Source organism: Canis aureus, chromosome 5 (genome assembly GCF_053574225.1).
Source record: "Canis aureus isolate CA01 chromosome 5, VMU_Caureus_v.1.0, whole genome shotgun sequence".
NCBI lineage: Eukaryota > Metazoa > Chordata > Mammalia > Carnivora > Canidae > Canis > Canis aureus.
The window spans coordinates 69848665-69860931 of NC_135615.1; the positions used below are offsets into that span (position 1 = coordinate 69848665).

Consider the following 12267-nt stretch of genomic DNA (forward strand, 5'->3'; position numbering starts at 1 on the left):
ATGCTAACCAGCTACAAAAGGACCCATGAAAGAAAGAGCTTATTAGCATGGTTGTTAGCAAAACCACTAGAGGATGTGAACTGCCCAATTTCTGTTCTATAGACACTGGTGCTTCCCAGGGCTGCCTAAAGCACATGCAAAGGCCTTACCCCAGTGGTAGAGCTCACATAGGAGTCCATGAGGAGACTGTCAAACATAGCAGCCTCTTCATTAATCAGCTCCACATTTCTCCGTTTAAAAAGCTGGAAAAAAAAAAAAAAGACATAGTGGTGAAACTACTTACTGTAATAAAGAAAACAAAGAATGATCCAATGTTAAATTATTGCAATAACTGTCAAGGAAATGCTAGCATAGCTGAGAAAATGCCAAGTTTACTGTATTGACAGGGAAAGATATTCAAAGGCTTTATTATATCTAATTGTTCACGTTTTTTAAGAGAACTTTTTTTTTAAGTAAGCTCTGTGCCCAATGTGGGGCCTTCAATTCATGACCCTGAGATTAAGAGTCACATGCTCTACTAAGCCAGCTAGATGGCCCTAAGAGAACATTTAAAGATTTCTGTGCCTTTTGTATAAAAGTTGATGGGTAAAAAAGGCTTTGAAAAAGTAGTAAAGCAAGAAGATGGGCAAAAGCAGGTTAGGTGGCTGCATCTAGACCTGGGCAAGGCATCAGTCTGGTGGTTTGTGGCAGAGCACAGATGATGAGGCATTAATAAAATCTTAGTCCTAGGGAGACTTACAAAGAGTGGACTGAAGACAGTCAGCATAGCTGATGAACCAGCCAGGCCTAATACTGACTACAGGGGTGAGGAAAAGATAAGACAACAAAGGGCTAGACCTAGAAAGTTATATACTGAAGACATAAATGATGTCTAAGTTCTTTTTTTTCTAAATTTTTAATTTTTTTTTTTTGAAAGACAGCATGGTAGGGAGGCACAGAGGGAGAGAAACTTAAGCAGGCTTCATGCCCACACGGAGTCCAAAGGGGAGATTATCTCATGACACTGAGATCATGACCTGAGCCAAAATCAAGAGTCAGATGGCTTAACCAACTGAGCATTGTTTCCCTAACAGTATGTTTGAGCATACTCAGGTTAACCTACTTGTTGCTCCCGTTTCTGCTTCCGGAGCTGAATGCCCTCTTCCTCTCTTCTTCGTCTCATTTCCTCAGGGTTCAGGGCATTGTTCTTATAGCTCTTCATTCGATAATTGTCTTTCCCTGGGCTCGCCATGGTCTCTAGAAAAAGATAAAAAATACAAAAGCTCTTTAGAGGATGCCCCACTGCAACTCCAACCAAAACGAAACTGCTATCCTAAATTTCAAGCATTTTGAGTAAAACATCTGCCCAGTATCAAGGTCTGAAAATCAGTTTGTCAATTTTTCTTTCAAGTAAAAATAGTGTCAATTAAAAAAGAATCCAGTACAGTTTACATACAGTAAACTTTGTGTTAGTATTAGCTGTATTAGTTTCAGGCATAAAATACAGAGGTTCAACAACTGTATACATTACTCAGTGCTAATCAAGGTAAGTGTGCTCTAAATCCCTATCACCTATTTCATCTGTCCTACCACCTGCCTCCCCTCTGGTAACCAGTTTATTCTCTGGAGTTGAGTCTATTTTTTTGGTTTGTCTTCTTTTTCATTAAAAAAAAAAAAAAAAAAAGTGTCAAAAAAAAAGGGTGTCAATTTAAAAAGTGTGTTTTTTTTTTTTTTTTAAGATTTATTTATTTATTCAGAGAGAGAGAGAGAGAGAGGCAGACACAGGCAGAGGAAGAAGCAGGCTCCATGCAGGAAGCCCGATATGGGACTGGATCCCAGGTCTCCAGGATCACACCCCGGGCTGCAGGCGGTGCTAAACCACTGCGCCACCAGGGCTGCCCTAAAAAGTGTATACTTTACTTAGTAACTTAATTACCGACAAGGTGATTTTCCTACAGACACATTTTCAAAGGTTGGATTTCTTTTTTTTTTTTTTTTTTAGTTTTATTTGTTTGTTCATGAGAGATGCAGAGAGGCAAAGACATAGGCAGAGGGCGAAGCAAGCTCCCTGTGGGGAGCCTGATGCAGGACTTGATCCCAGAACCCTGGGATCATGACCTGAGCCAAAGGCAGATGCTCAACCACTGAGCTACGCAGGTGCCCTGAATTTGTTGTTTCATCAAGAACATTCTTGGAGCCCGATGCAGGGCTCAATGCCAGGACCCTGGGATCATGATCTGAGCCGAAGGCAGACACTTAACTGATGGAGCCACCCAGGCCCCCCAATTAAGGACATTTTTTAAAAAAGATTTATTTATTCATGAGAGACACATAGAGAGAGGCAGAGACACAGGCAGAGGGAGAAGCAGGCTCCATGCACCGGGAGCCCGATGTGGGATTCGATCCCGGGTCTCCAGGATCGCGCCCTGGGCCAAAGGCAGGCGCTAAACTGCTGCGCCACCCAGGGTTCCCTTTCTGTAAGTTTTAAATCATAACTATTGAATATTATATCCAATCCTTTTCTGCATCTATTGAGATATGCAGTTTTTCTTTTTCTTTTTTTTTTTAAGATTTATTTATTCATGAGACACAGAGAGAGAGAGAGAGAGGCAGAGACACAGGCAGAGAGAGAAGCAGGTTCCATGCGGGACTTGATCCGGGCACCCTAGGATCACTCCCTGGGCTGAAGGCAGACACTCAACCACTGAGCCACCCACGCGGTCCCTAGTTTTTCTTTTTTAAGAAGCATAATTTAACTATAGATTTTCTAATATAAAATTACACATGAAATCCAGTAATAAGCTCCACTTGGTCAGGATGATTAGAGTTTTTAATACACTGGTTATGTTTTATTATTATTTAGAATTAAGTGACATAAAAAAGTATAGGACTTTCTCCTATTTTTCTTCTTTGGTGTTATCAAAAGAAATGTTCTTCAGGAGCCTAAGTGGCTCAACTGGTTAAGTGTCAGCTTGGTTCTGCACAGGTCATGATCCATAGGTCTTGGGAATGAACCCCCTAGTTCTCTGGGTTGGCTCAGCTTGCCAAGGGAGTCTGCTCTTCCTTTGTCCCTCTCCCCACTCTCACTCTCTCTCAAATAAACCTTAAAAAAAATTCCTTCTTGTTTTCTGAATGTATAAGAGTAAATAACTTATTGAATGGACAGAACTCTGTATATTGCTTTCATACCATGATAAAGTTGAAAACTTATAAGTTGAACCATAGTGAGTTGGGGTGGGTATATAAATACATATTTGCTTTTTTGTCTTTGTATATATCCAATTTATGTTTAGTGCCTCATGTGTGCTTGAAAAGAATCTGTATTCTTTAATAATTGTTCATGGCCTTCTCTATACCATGTATCTATTAAATCAGGTTGTTATCCATGTTGTTCAATTCTTCCATTAATTTACAAATTTTTTTCTCGTTTTCTTGACTTTTCAACACTGAATGTATCCATTTCACCTGTAGTTTTATTTTGCTGTATGTATTTTAAGACAATTGTATTAGAGGTACATACATTTAGAAACAGTCCTGTCTTCCTGGTTTATTCAAGTGTTTTTTTCCCCCCGAATTGTGAACAGCCTAATTATTCCTTAACAATGTGTTTTGTCTTACTTTGTTACACATTAACATAGCTTCCATTCTGATCATGATGGAATAACAGAGATTGGATTAACCATTCTGCTACAAACGGTTTCAGATATTGGACATGAGGTGGTGAAAACCTGTGATCCCCAAGAGTGGGAGCCCTACTTATCTCCTTGGCTTTCTGTCTCAAAGCACATTATATGCTTCGCTGAGCAGGGAGAGGGCTCAAGGAGATTGAGACAGCTGGAAATTGTGAGGCAGAATTCCAGAGAAGAGTGAGATACACAGAAAAAAGGCTCAGGAAATCTGCCTGGGGTTCCCTTAAATCTGTGCTGCTAAAGATATACATGTGTCAGGCAAAGCAGACCTCACACAGGCTGGAAGGCAACTGATGAATCAGTGGAGATTCCTTACTGATCACTCAGTAAGGAGTGAAGACCCTAAAAGGGCTATGTTTTAATGTTCACATTAAAATACCCCCAGAAAAGACTACTAACCAGAGTTTAAAAGCAAGACTTAAACTAATCAATCAAGAATGTAACAACTGCCTATAAAGCTCTACATACTTAAAAAAATCCAATTAAAAACGTACAGATACGCCAACAAGCAGGAAAACGTGACCTGCAGTCAGATGAAAAATCAATTAATAGATAGACTTGAAAATGATGCCGCAGTGCAAGTGTTATCAAATGCCCTAATATATCTGCAGCTGGAGTCACAGGAGAAAAAGTAGGATGGAAGAGGAAAGGAGACAGAAAAAAACTTAAGAAACAAAGACTGAAAAATTTCCAAAGTTGATCCCATAAAACCTCCAAAAATCATGATAAACCTTAAGTATGATAAAAACAAAGAAAATCAAAGGCTCATGGTGATGCAGTCAGCTAAGTGTCCCAGACTCCTGGTTTCAGCTCAGGTGGTGATTCCAGGCTCGTGAGACTGAGCCCTATATGGGGCTCAGACTCAGCATAGTCTGCTTAGATTCTCTCTCCCTCTTCCTCTGCCTTCCCCTGTCACTTGCACACAAGCTCACTCACGCACTCTCTCAAATAAATAAATAAGTCAGTCTTTAAAAGACAAAACAAGGAAAATAACAATGAGGCATATCATAGTGAAATTCCTGAAAGAGTGATAAAGAAAATCTGAAAATTAGCTAGACTGACTCATTACACACAGAAGACCAAAGTAAGAATGATGTGACTTCTTGCCAGAAACTATACAAGTCAGAAGATAATGAAATACCATCTTTAGTATACTGAAGGAAACCTGTCAAACCGGAATTCTATACTCAATGAAAATACTTTCAAAAATGAAAGTGAAATACAAATCAACCTCTTCAAACAAAAGCTGAGATTTTGTCTCTAGCAGACATGTACTAAAGAAATACTACTGTTCAAAACAAAAACTACAGTTAAGTAGAAGGAAAATGATACCAGATGTTAACTCAGATCCTCACAAAAGGAAGGATACTAGAAATGGTAAACATATAAGTACATATAAAGTAACTTTTTCCCATTTAAAACATTTCTTTAAAGTTTACAAGCCAATAATGGACATAAAATGCAATTATAAAAAAAAACAAACCAAGAACACATGACAAATAGAAAACAAACTGATTTCTAGAGTTACAATATTCTAATATTCAAATTTCCAGTTTTTAATTAAAAAAAAAATCACAAGGCATATAAAGTAACAGGGAAATACGGCCCATTCAAAAGGACAAAGTAAATTGACAGAAAGTATCCCTGCAAAAACCCAGATAATGGACATGTTAGACTTTCAAGGAATGGTCTTAAATACATTTAAAGAGCTAAAAATAATTTTTAAAATGTTTTTAAAAAGAGACACCTAAAGGAAATCAGGAAAACAATGCATGAACAAAATGAGAATATCAAACAGAAAAAGAACCAGTAAGTTCTGGAGTGGAGAGGTCCCTGCCTGGATCAGTTGGGAGAGGAATATGCTAACTATTAATTTTGGGGTTTTGAGTTTGAGCTTCATGCTGGATGTAGAGATTCCTTAAACTAAAGAAAAGGGCAGGGGGTGGGGGGCAGCCTGGGTGGCTCAGTGGTTTAGCGCCGCGGCCTTCAGCCCAGAGTGTGATCCTGGAGACCCGGGATTGAGTCCCATATCAGGTTCCCTACATGGAACCTGCTTCTCCCTCTGCCTGTGTCTCTGCCTCTCTTTCTCTCTCTCTCTCTCTGTGTCTCTCTCATGGATGAATAAATAAAATCTTAAAAACAAAAACAAGGGAGAAATTAAGACATTTCTACATAAACAAAAGCTGAAGAAGCAGGTCACCACTAGACCTGCTAGACAAGAAATGCTAAAGGGAGTCCCTCAAACTGAAAATGAAACAAAAAGACACTCCACAGTAACTTGAAGCCAGTAGAGGTAACTGCATGGGTAAATATAAAAATCAGTATTATTGTATTTTTTTTTAAGTATTTTATTTATTCATGAGAGAGACACACCCACAGAGACAGACAGACAGAGGCAGAGCCACCCAGGCATCCCTGTATTTTTGGTTTGTAACTCACTTATTTCCTACATGATTTATAGGACAAATGTACAATTATAAATCTGTGTTACCGGGCATACAAGTAAAGATGTAATCTGTGACAGCAACATCATAAAGGGAATTGGACCTGTACAGAAATACTTTTTGAAGTTAAGCTGGTACCAATTCAAACTAGACTGCTATAAATTTAGAATGGTAAATGTAATCCCCATGGTAACCACAATATCTAAAAAAAAAAATACAAAATAGAAATTAAAAATATACACAAAAGGAAATGAGAAGAGAATCAAAACAATTCACTACCAAAAAAAAAAAAAAATCAACTAAACACAGAAGGCAGTAATGGAGGAAGAGCAGGAGAAAAAGGTGTAAGACAAGAAAAACAGAGTAAAATGCCAGAAGTTCTTCCTTGTCAGTAATGTATTACATGTAAACAGATTAAGCTCTCTAGTCACTATAGGTTGTCTGCAAAGACTTACTGCATATACAAAGACATGGACAAGTTGAAAGTAAATGGATGGAAAAAGATATTTCATCCATATGGTAGCCAAAAGAGAACTAGGTTAGCTATACTAATAACAGACAAAAAAAACCCTTACAGTCAAAAATTGTTACAAGAGATAAAGAAGGGGGCAGCCCAGGTGGCTCAGCGGTTTAGCACAGCCTTCAGCCCAGTATGTGATCCTGGGGACCTGGGATCGAGTCCCACGTTGGGCTCCCTGCATGGAGCCTGCTCCTCCCTCTGCCTTGTTTCTCTGCCTCTCTGTGTGTGTGTGTCTCTCATGAATGAATGAATGAATGAATGAATGAATGAATGAATGAATAAGTAAATAAATAAATAAAATCTTTTTAAAACAGAGAGATAAAGAATGACATTATATACTTCTAGAAGGGTCAATTCATCAAGAAGATATGGCAATTATAAAATATATGTATCGGGGTGCCTGGGCAGTTCAGTTGGTTAAGCAGCCAACTCTTGGTTTTAGTTAGGGTCATGATCTCAGGTCTTGAGATCAAGCCCAGCACGGAGTTGGCTTCAGATTCTCTCCATCTTCCTTTGCCCCTCCCTTGGCTTGTGCTCTCTCAAATAAATTTAAAAATCTTAAAACAAACAAACAAACAAACAAACAAAAAACAGAACACTACATAGATGATTAATAAAGAAAAAGAGGACTTCAACAACATTATGAATCAGTTAGACCTAAAAAGACCTATAGAACACTCCACCCAACAACAGAATATACCTTTCTCAGGTATACATGGAATGCTCTCTCCAGGACAGACCATGTAGGCCACAGAGTCTCAATGAATTCTAAAAGATCAAAATCCAAGTATCTTTGACCATATGCAATGAAACAAGAAATTCACAAATATGTGGAACCTAACAACATACTCTTACTTTTAAAAAATATTTTATTTATTTTATTCATGAGAAACACAGAGAGAGGCAGAGACACAGGCAGAGGGAGAAGCAGGCTCTCTATAGGGTGCCTGATGTGGGCCTCAATCCCTGGAACCTGGGATCATGACCTGAGCCAAAGGCAGACACTCAACTGCTAAGCCATCCAGGCGTCCTCATACTCTTAATAGATGGAGGACTCATACTTCTTGAGTTTAAAATATTTTTTTTTCAATTTTTATTTATTTATGATAGTCACAGAGAGAGAGAGAGAGAGAGGCAGAGATATAGGCCGAGGGAGAAGCAGGCTCCATGCACCGGGAGCCCGATGTGGGATTCGATCCCGGGTCTCCAGGATCGCGCCCTGGGCCAAAGGCAGGCGCCAAACCGCTGCGCCACCCAGGGATCCCCACTTCTTGAGTTTAGAACTTACTACAAAGCTATAGTAATCAGAATAGCGTAGTACTGGCATAAGGATGTTTACATATCAATGGAATAAAATTCAGAGTGTAGAAATAAATTCACACATCTATGGTGAGCCAAATTTTAATAAAGGTGTCATGTTCATTCAATGGAGTAAGAATAGTCTCTTCAAAACAGTGTGGGGGAAAAAAAACAAAAATAAAAACAAAGAAAAACAAAACAAAACATAGTGTGGGGACAACTAGATTTCCAGATGATGGACCCCTAGTTTACACCATGTACAAAAATTAACTCAAAATGGATCAACAACCTAAATGCAAGCCAAGACCATAAAATGCTTAGAATAATACACCGAGAAAGTTTTTTATGACTTTTCATTTGGCAATGGATTCTTTTACCTATGACATCAAAAGCAGAAGCAATAAAAGATATTAACAGAAAGTGAAAAGAAAACTTGTAGCATGAGAAAAACTGTTTCCAAATCATGTTTGATAAGGATTTAATATCAAGAATATATAAAGAATTTCCCCTCCTCCCATTCATGCTCTCTCTCCCTCACACTCTCTCTCAAATAAAATATCTAAAAAAAAAATTTCCACAACCCAACAAAAAGACAGACAACCCAATTTAAAAATGGGCAAATGGGGATCCCTGGGTGGCGCAGCGGTTTGGCGTCTGCCTTTGGCCCAGGGCGTGATCCTGGAGACCCGGGATCGAATCCCACGTCGGGCTCCCGGTGCATGGAGCCTGCTTCTCCCTCTGCCTGTGTCTCTGCCTCTCTCTCTCTCTGTGTGACTATCATAAATAAATAAAAATTAAAAAAAAATAAATAAATAAATAAAAAAATAAAAAAAAATAAAAATGGGCAAATGATTTGTGCACTGCTCACTAAAGAAGATATGTAAATGCCAATATGCACATGAAAAGATGCTCAACAGGGGCGCCTGGGTGGCTCAGTCAGTTAAGTAACCAGCTCTTGATTTGGGCTTAGGTCATGATCAGGGTCTGTGGCTCCACAGTTCAGCAAGGAGTCTGCTTGGATTCTCTCTCTCCCTCTACCCCCCCCCCCGCTTATATTCTCTCTAATAAATAAATAAAATATTAAAAAAAAAGATGCTCAACATAATTAACCTTAAGGGAAATGCAAATCAAAACTACAATGAGATATGATTTCATATCTACTAGAACGACCACAATAAAAACAGAAAAAATACCAAGTGTTCTCAGGAATGTGGAGAAATGGGTATCTAGTGCATTGCTGGTGGGAATGTAAATTCATGACTTTGGTATATTTAAAAAAGAACTGAAAACAAGACTCAGATACTATATGCCAATATTCAATGTGGTATTATTCACAATAGTCATAAGTTGAATGGATAAACAAAATGGAGCATATACATACAATGGATTATTATTCAGTCATAAAAAGGAATGAAGGTCTGACACATAGATGAACCCTGAAGATAGCATTATAAGTGAAATAAGCTAGACACAAAAGGACAAGTGTATGACTCCACATTTATGAGGTACCTAGAGTAATCAAACTCAGAGACAGAAAGTAGATTAAAGGTTATCAGGTGCTACAGGGAGGAAAAAATAGAGAGTTATTGCTTAATGGGTACACAGTTTCTGTTTGGGGTGATGAAAGTTGGGAAATGGATAGTGGTGGTGGTTGCACAACAATGTAATATAATAAATGCTACTTAACTAGGCATTTAAAAATGGTGAATTCTGATATATTTACCATACAAAAATTTTATTATTATTATTTTTAAAGATTTTATTTACTTATTCATGACAGACACACACACACACACACACAGAGGCAGAGACACAACACAGGCAGAGGGAGAAGCAGGCTCTATGCCGGAAGCCTGACGTGGGACTCAATCCCAGGTCTCCAGGATCATACCCCAGGCTGAAGGCGGCGCCAAACCGCTGGGCCACCGGGGCTGCCCCTCACAAAAATTTAAATTGCAGCACACTTCCTCCAATTAAATCTGACAAAGAATCCCTGTTCTAAATCTTTTTTTTTTTTTTTTAAGATTCTGTATTTGTCTCTTTACATTCCTTCATTTCAGGGCCAATTATGTTAACCGTATTTTCTTATTTTTGTGTTCTTGATGTTTTTCCATTTCAAGCTTTACAGACCCAGGGAGAGACTGCCCCTCCCATGGCTGGTAATTCCTAAAGGGAACAACTTGTCCAACAGAATGCAAACTAACTAGTCCAAGGTCACATCTCCTCTATCTTACCTGTACACCCCAAAAAGCAATATACCTCCATTTTAATTCATCCCTTGGTCAGGTAGTAGTAGGCAAGTAGAGACCACTCCTGTAGGCCAAAGCCCTATGGATTCATTCAAACTAGCCAATCCTAAACTGTTTATACTCTGCCCTGCCTTCATGGTTTCCCTCAGAAACTTTAGTAAAGGCTCTGGCCTAAATTGGCTTGCCCTTCCCCTTCTGCCTGGTGCTTTCTTCTGTGACCCGATACGCATGCAGTGGTTCTCTGATCTGTGAACCTAACAGACTTCTTTTACACCTCATTCCTGTCCCTTCCTGTGGCCAGAATGACTTTATCATAGCTTACCCCATACTGACATTTGAAAAACAATCTCAATATGTAAAAAACTGGTAAAAGTGAAACTGATTGGGGCATCTGGGTGGCTCAATGGATTAAATGGCCCACTCCTGATTACGGCTCAGGTCATGACCTCAGAGTTGTAATTGAACTCTGTATTGGGTATGGAGCCTGCTTGAGATTTTCTCCCTCTCCCTCCCACTCTCTCCCCCTTGAAAAGAAAAAAAAAAAAAAAAAGTGAGGCTGATTATGTTAACCCACAAGTAAGTAAGGCTTCCTCTAGAGGTATTTCCTAATTCTCTAAATTATTTTTTCTCTTTTTTTTAAAGTAAGCTCTCAGCTTACATGAGAACCCAACGTAGGGCTTGAATTCATGACCCTGAGATCAAGAGTCGGACAACTAACTGTCTGAGCCACCCAGGTGCCCCCCACTCTCTAAGTTGCTAACTGGAAACAGTTACTAAAAGTATTGCTAAAGGGGTGAAAAATAAGTTTTACAGGCAAACAGAACAAGTAATTCTAAGAGTACCCCCTTTCTGAAGTAGTTGGGGTGAGTGTAATGGGGAGTTTTTAAAAAGAAATCTCAAGATTTGGGCTGGTTCTTCAACCACGAAGTCATGTTGGGGGTAGAAATACAATAAGGACATAAATGGGAGAGGGGCAGGGAAGAGTCTTAAGAGAATCTGAGTGAAAGAAAACCGAAAATGGAAGCTGAAAAAAGTGCTGAATTCTGGAGGTAGAGAAACTGAGGAAATGAAATTTCAGAGAGGGTGCCTCTATCATTCTGAAAAGTAGCTTGGCAAACCAATCACAGCAGGTCTTAGAATGTAGGAGACACAACTATGTGGTGAAGCCCAAGTGAATTTATTATATAAAAAAAAATTGTAGGGGACTGCAGTGGCCTCCCTTTGGGGTTCCTGATTACCCCTGTGCCTGGAGACTAAGAGGCACAGGACAGATTTCTAAAGGCAGCACTGTGGATTGCTGTCCCCCATTACCTGACACATGGTTTTTCATGACTCTGAGCCTGGGCTCTCCCAGGGGGCGGTCTCCTCCTTCAAGCAGAGCTGACAGCAAAGCTGGAAGGAGAACCTGGCTGTGCTTCTTTAGTCACCATGGTGACAAGAAACTATTGCAAATATTTGCTTATGACTTCACTGGAGAAGCCAGGCAGGGGAGGTTAGATTGGAAGAAGGAACGACCACAGAAGCACATCTGGAATCAGCAACCAAAGGAATGTTGGACTCTCATTGAGAAACCACTGGCAAACTTGCTATTTTCATTATGCACTCCCTTACTTGCTAGGGCTGGATCAAGAAATCTAGGATACAAATATACCTTTTCTAGCATCTGTCTTATTCTTTCTTTTTTTCCTAATATCTGTCTTAGCCTTTGGGTTTTCTTAGTCAAGGAACTCTCTCAAAATGAAGAGGTCCTAGAAGTTATACCTCTCATTTCTAGAAAATAAATGGCTAATGTTGCCATGCACTCTCTAAACTTGCAAGGATCACCAATAATAATACAAAATAAGCATGGACCTTGTTATGGTCTGAACTGTGCCCTGCTTTCAACTCCTATGTTGAAGGCCTGGCCCCCAGTCCCTACAAATATGACTATGTGGAGATGCGGTCTTTAGAGAGGTGAGGATACTGGGGTGAGGCCCTAATCCAATATGACTAGTATCCTTATAAAGAGGAGAAAATTAAGACATAGATGCAGAGAGAGAATACCATGTAAACATGAAGACAGCTATTGATAAAGCAAAGAGAGAAAA

At 39.3% G+C, this 12267-nt stretch overlaps 1 protein-coding gene across 4 annotated transcripts in view; it reads right to left on the bottom strand.

The window, feature by feature from the left end:
• The window catches only part of KPNA6 (karyopherin subunit alpha 6), a 52470-nt gene that overhangs the window by 17221 nt on the left and 22982 nt on the right, over positions 1–12267 (bottom strand). For 2 of the 4 annotated variants that reach the window (XM_077898684.1, XM_077898685.1), the window contains exons 2-3: positions 1103–1236; positions 150–242 (exon numbers count right to left, since the gene is read on the bottom strand). In XM_077898684.1, the coding sequence (XP_077754810.1) occupies positions 150–242; positions 1103–1236 (227 nt within the window). Of the gene's footprint in view, positions 1–149; positions 243–1102; positions 1237–10165; positions 10287–11491; positions 11638–12267 lie in introns of those variants that run through there. The other 2 variants (XM_077898682.1, XM_077898681.1) reach the window with 2 other exon arrangements.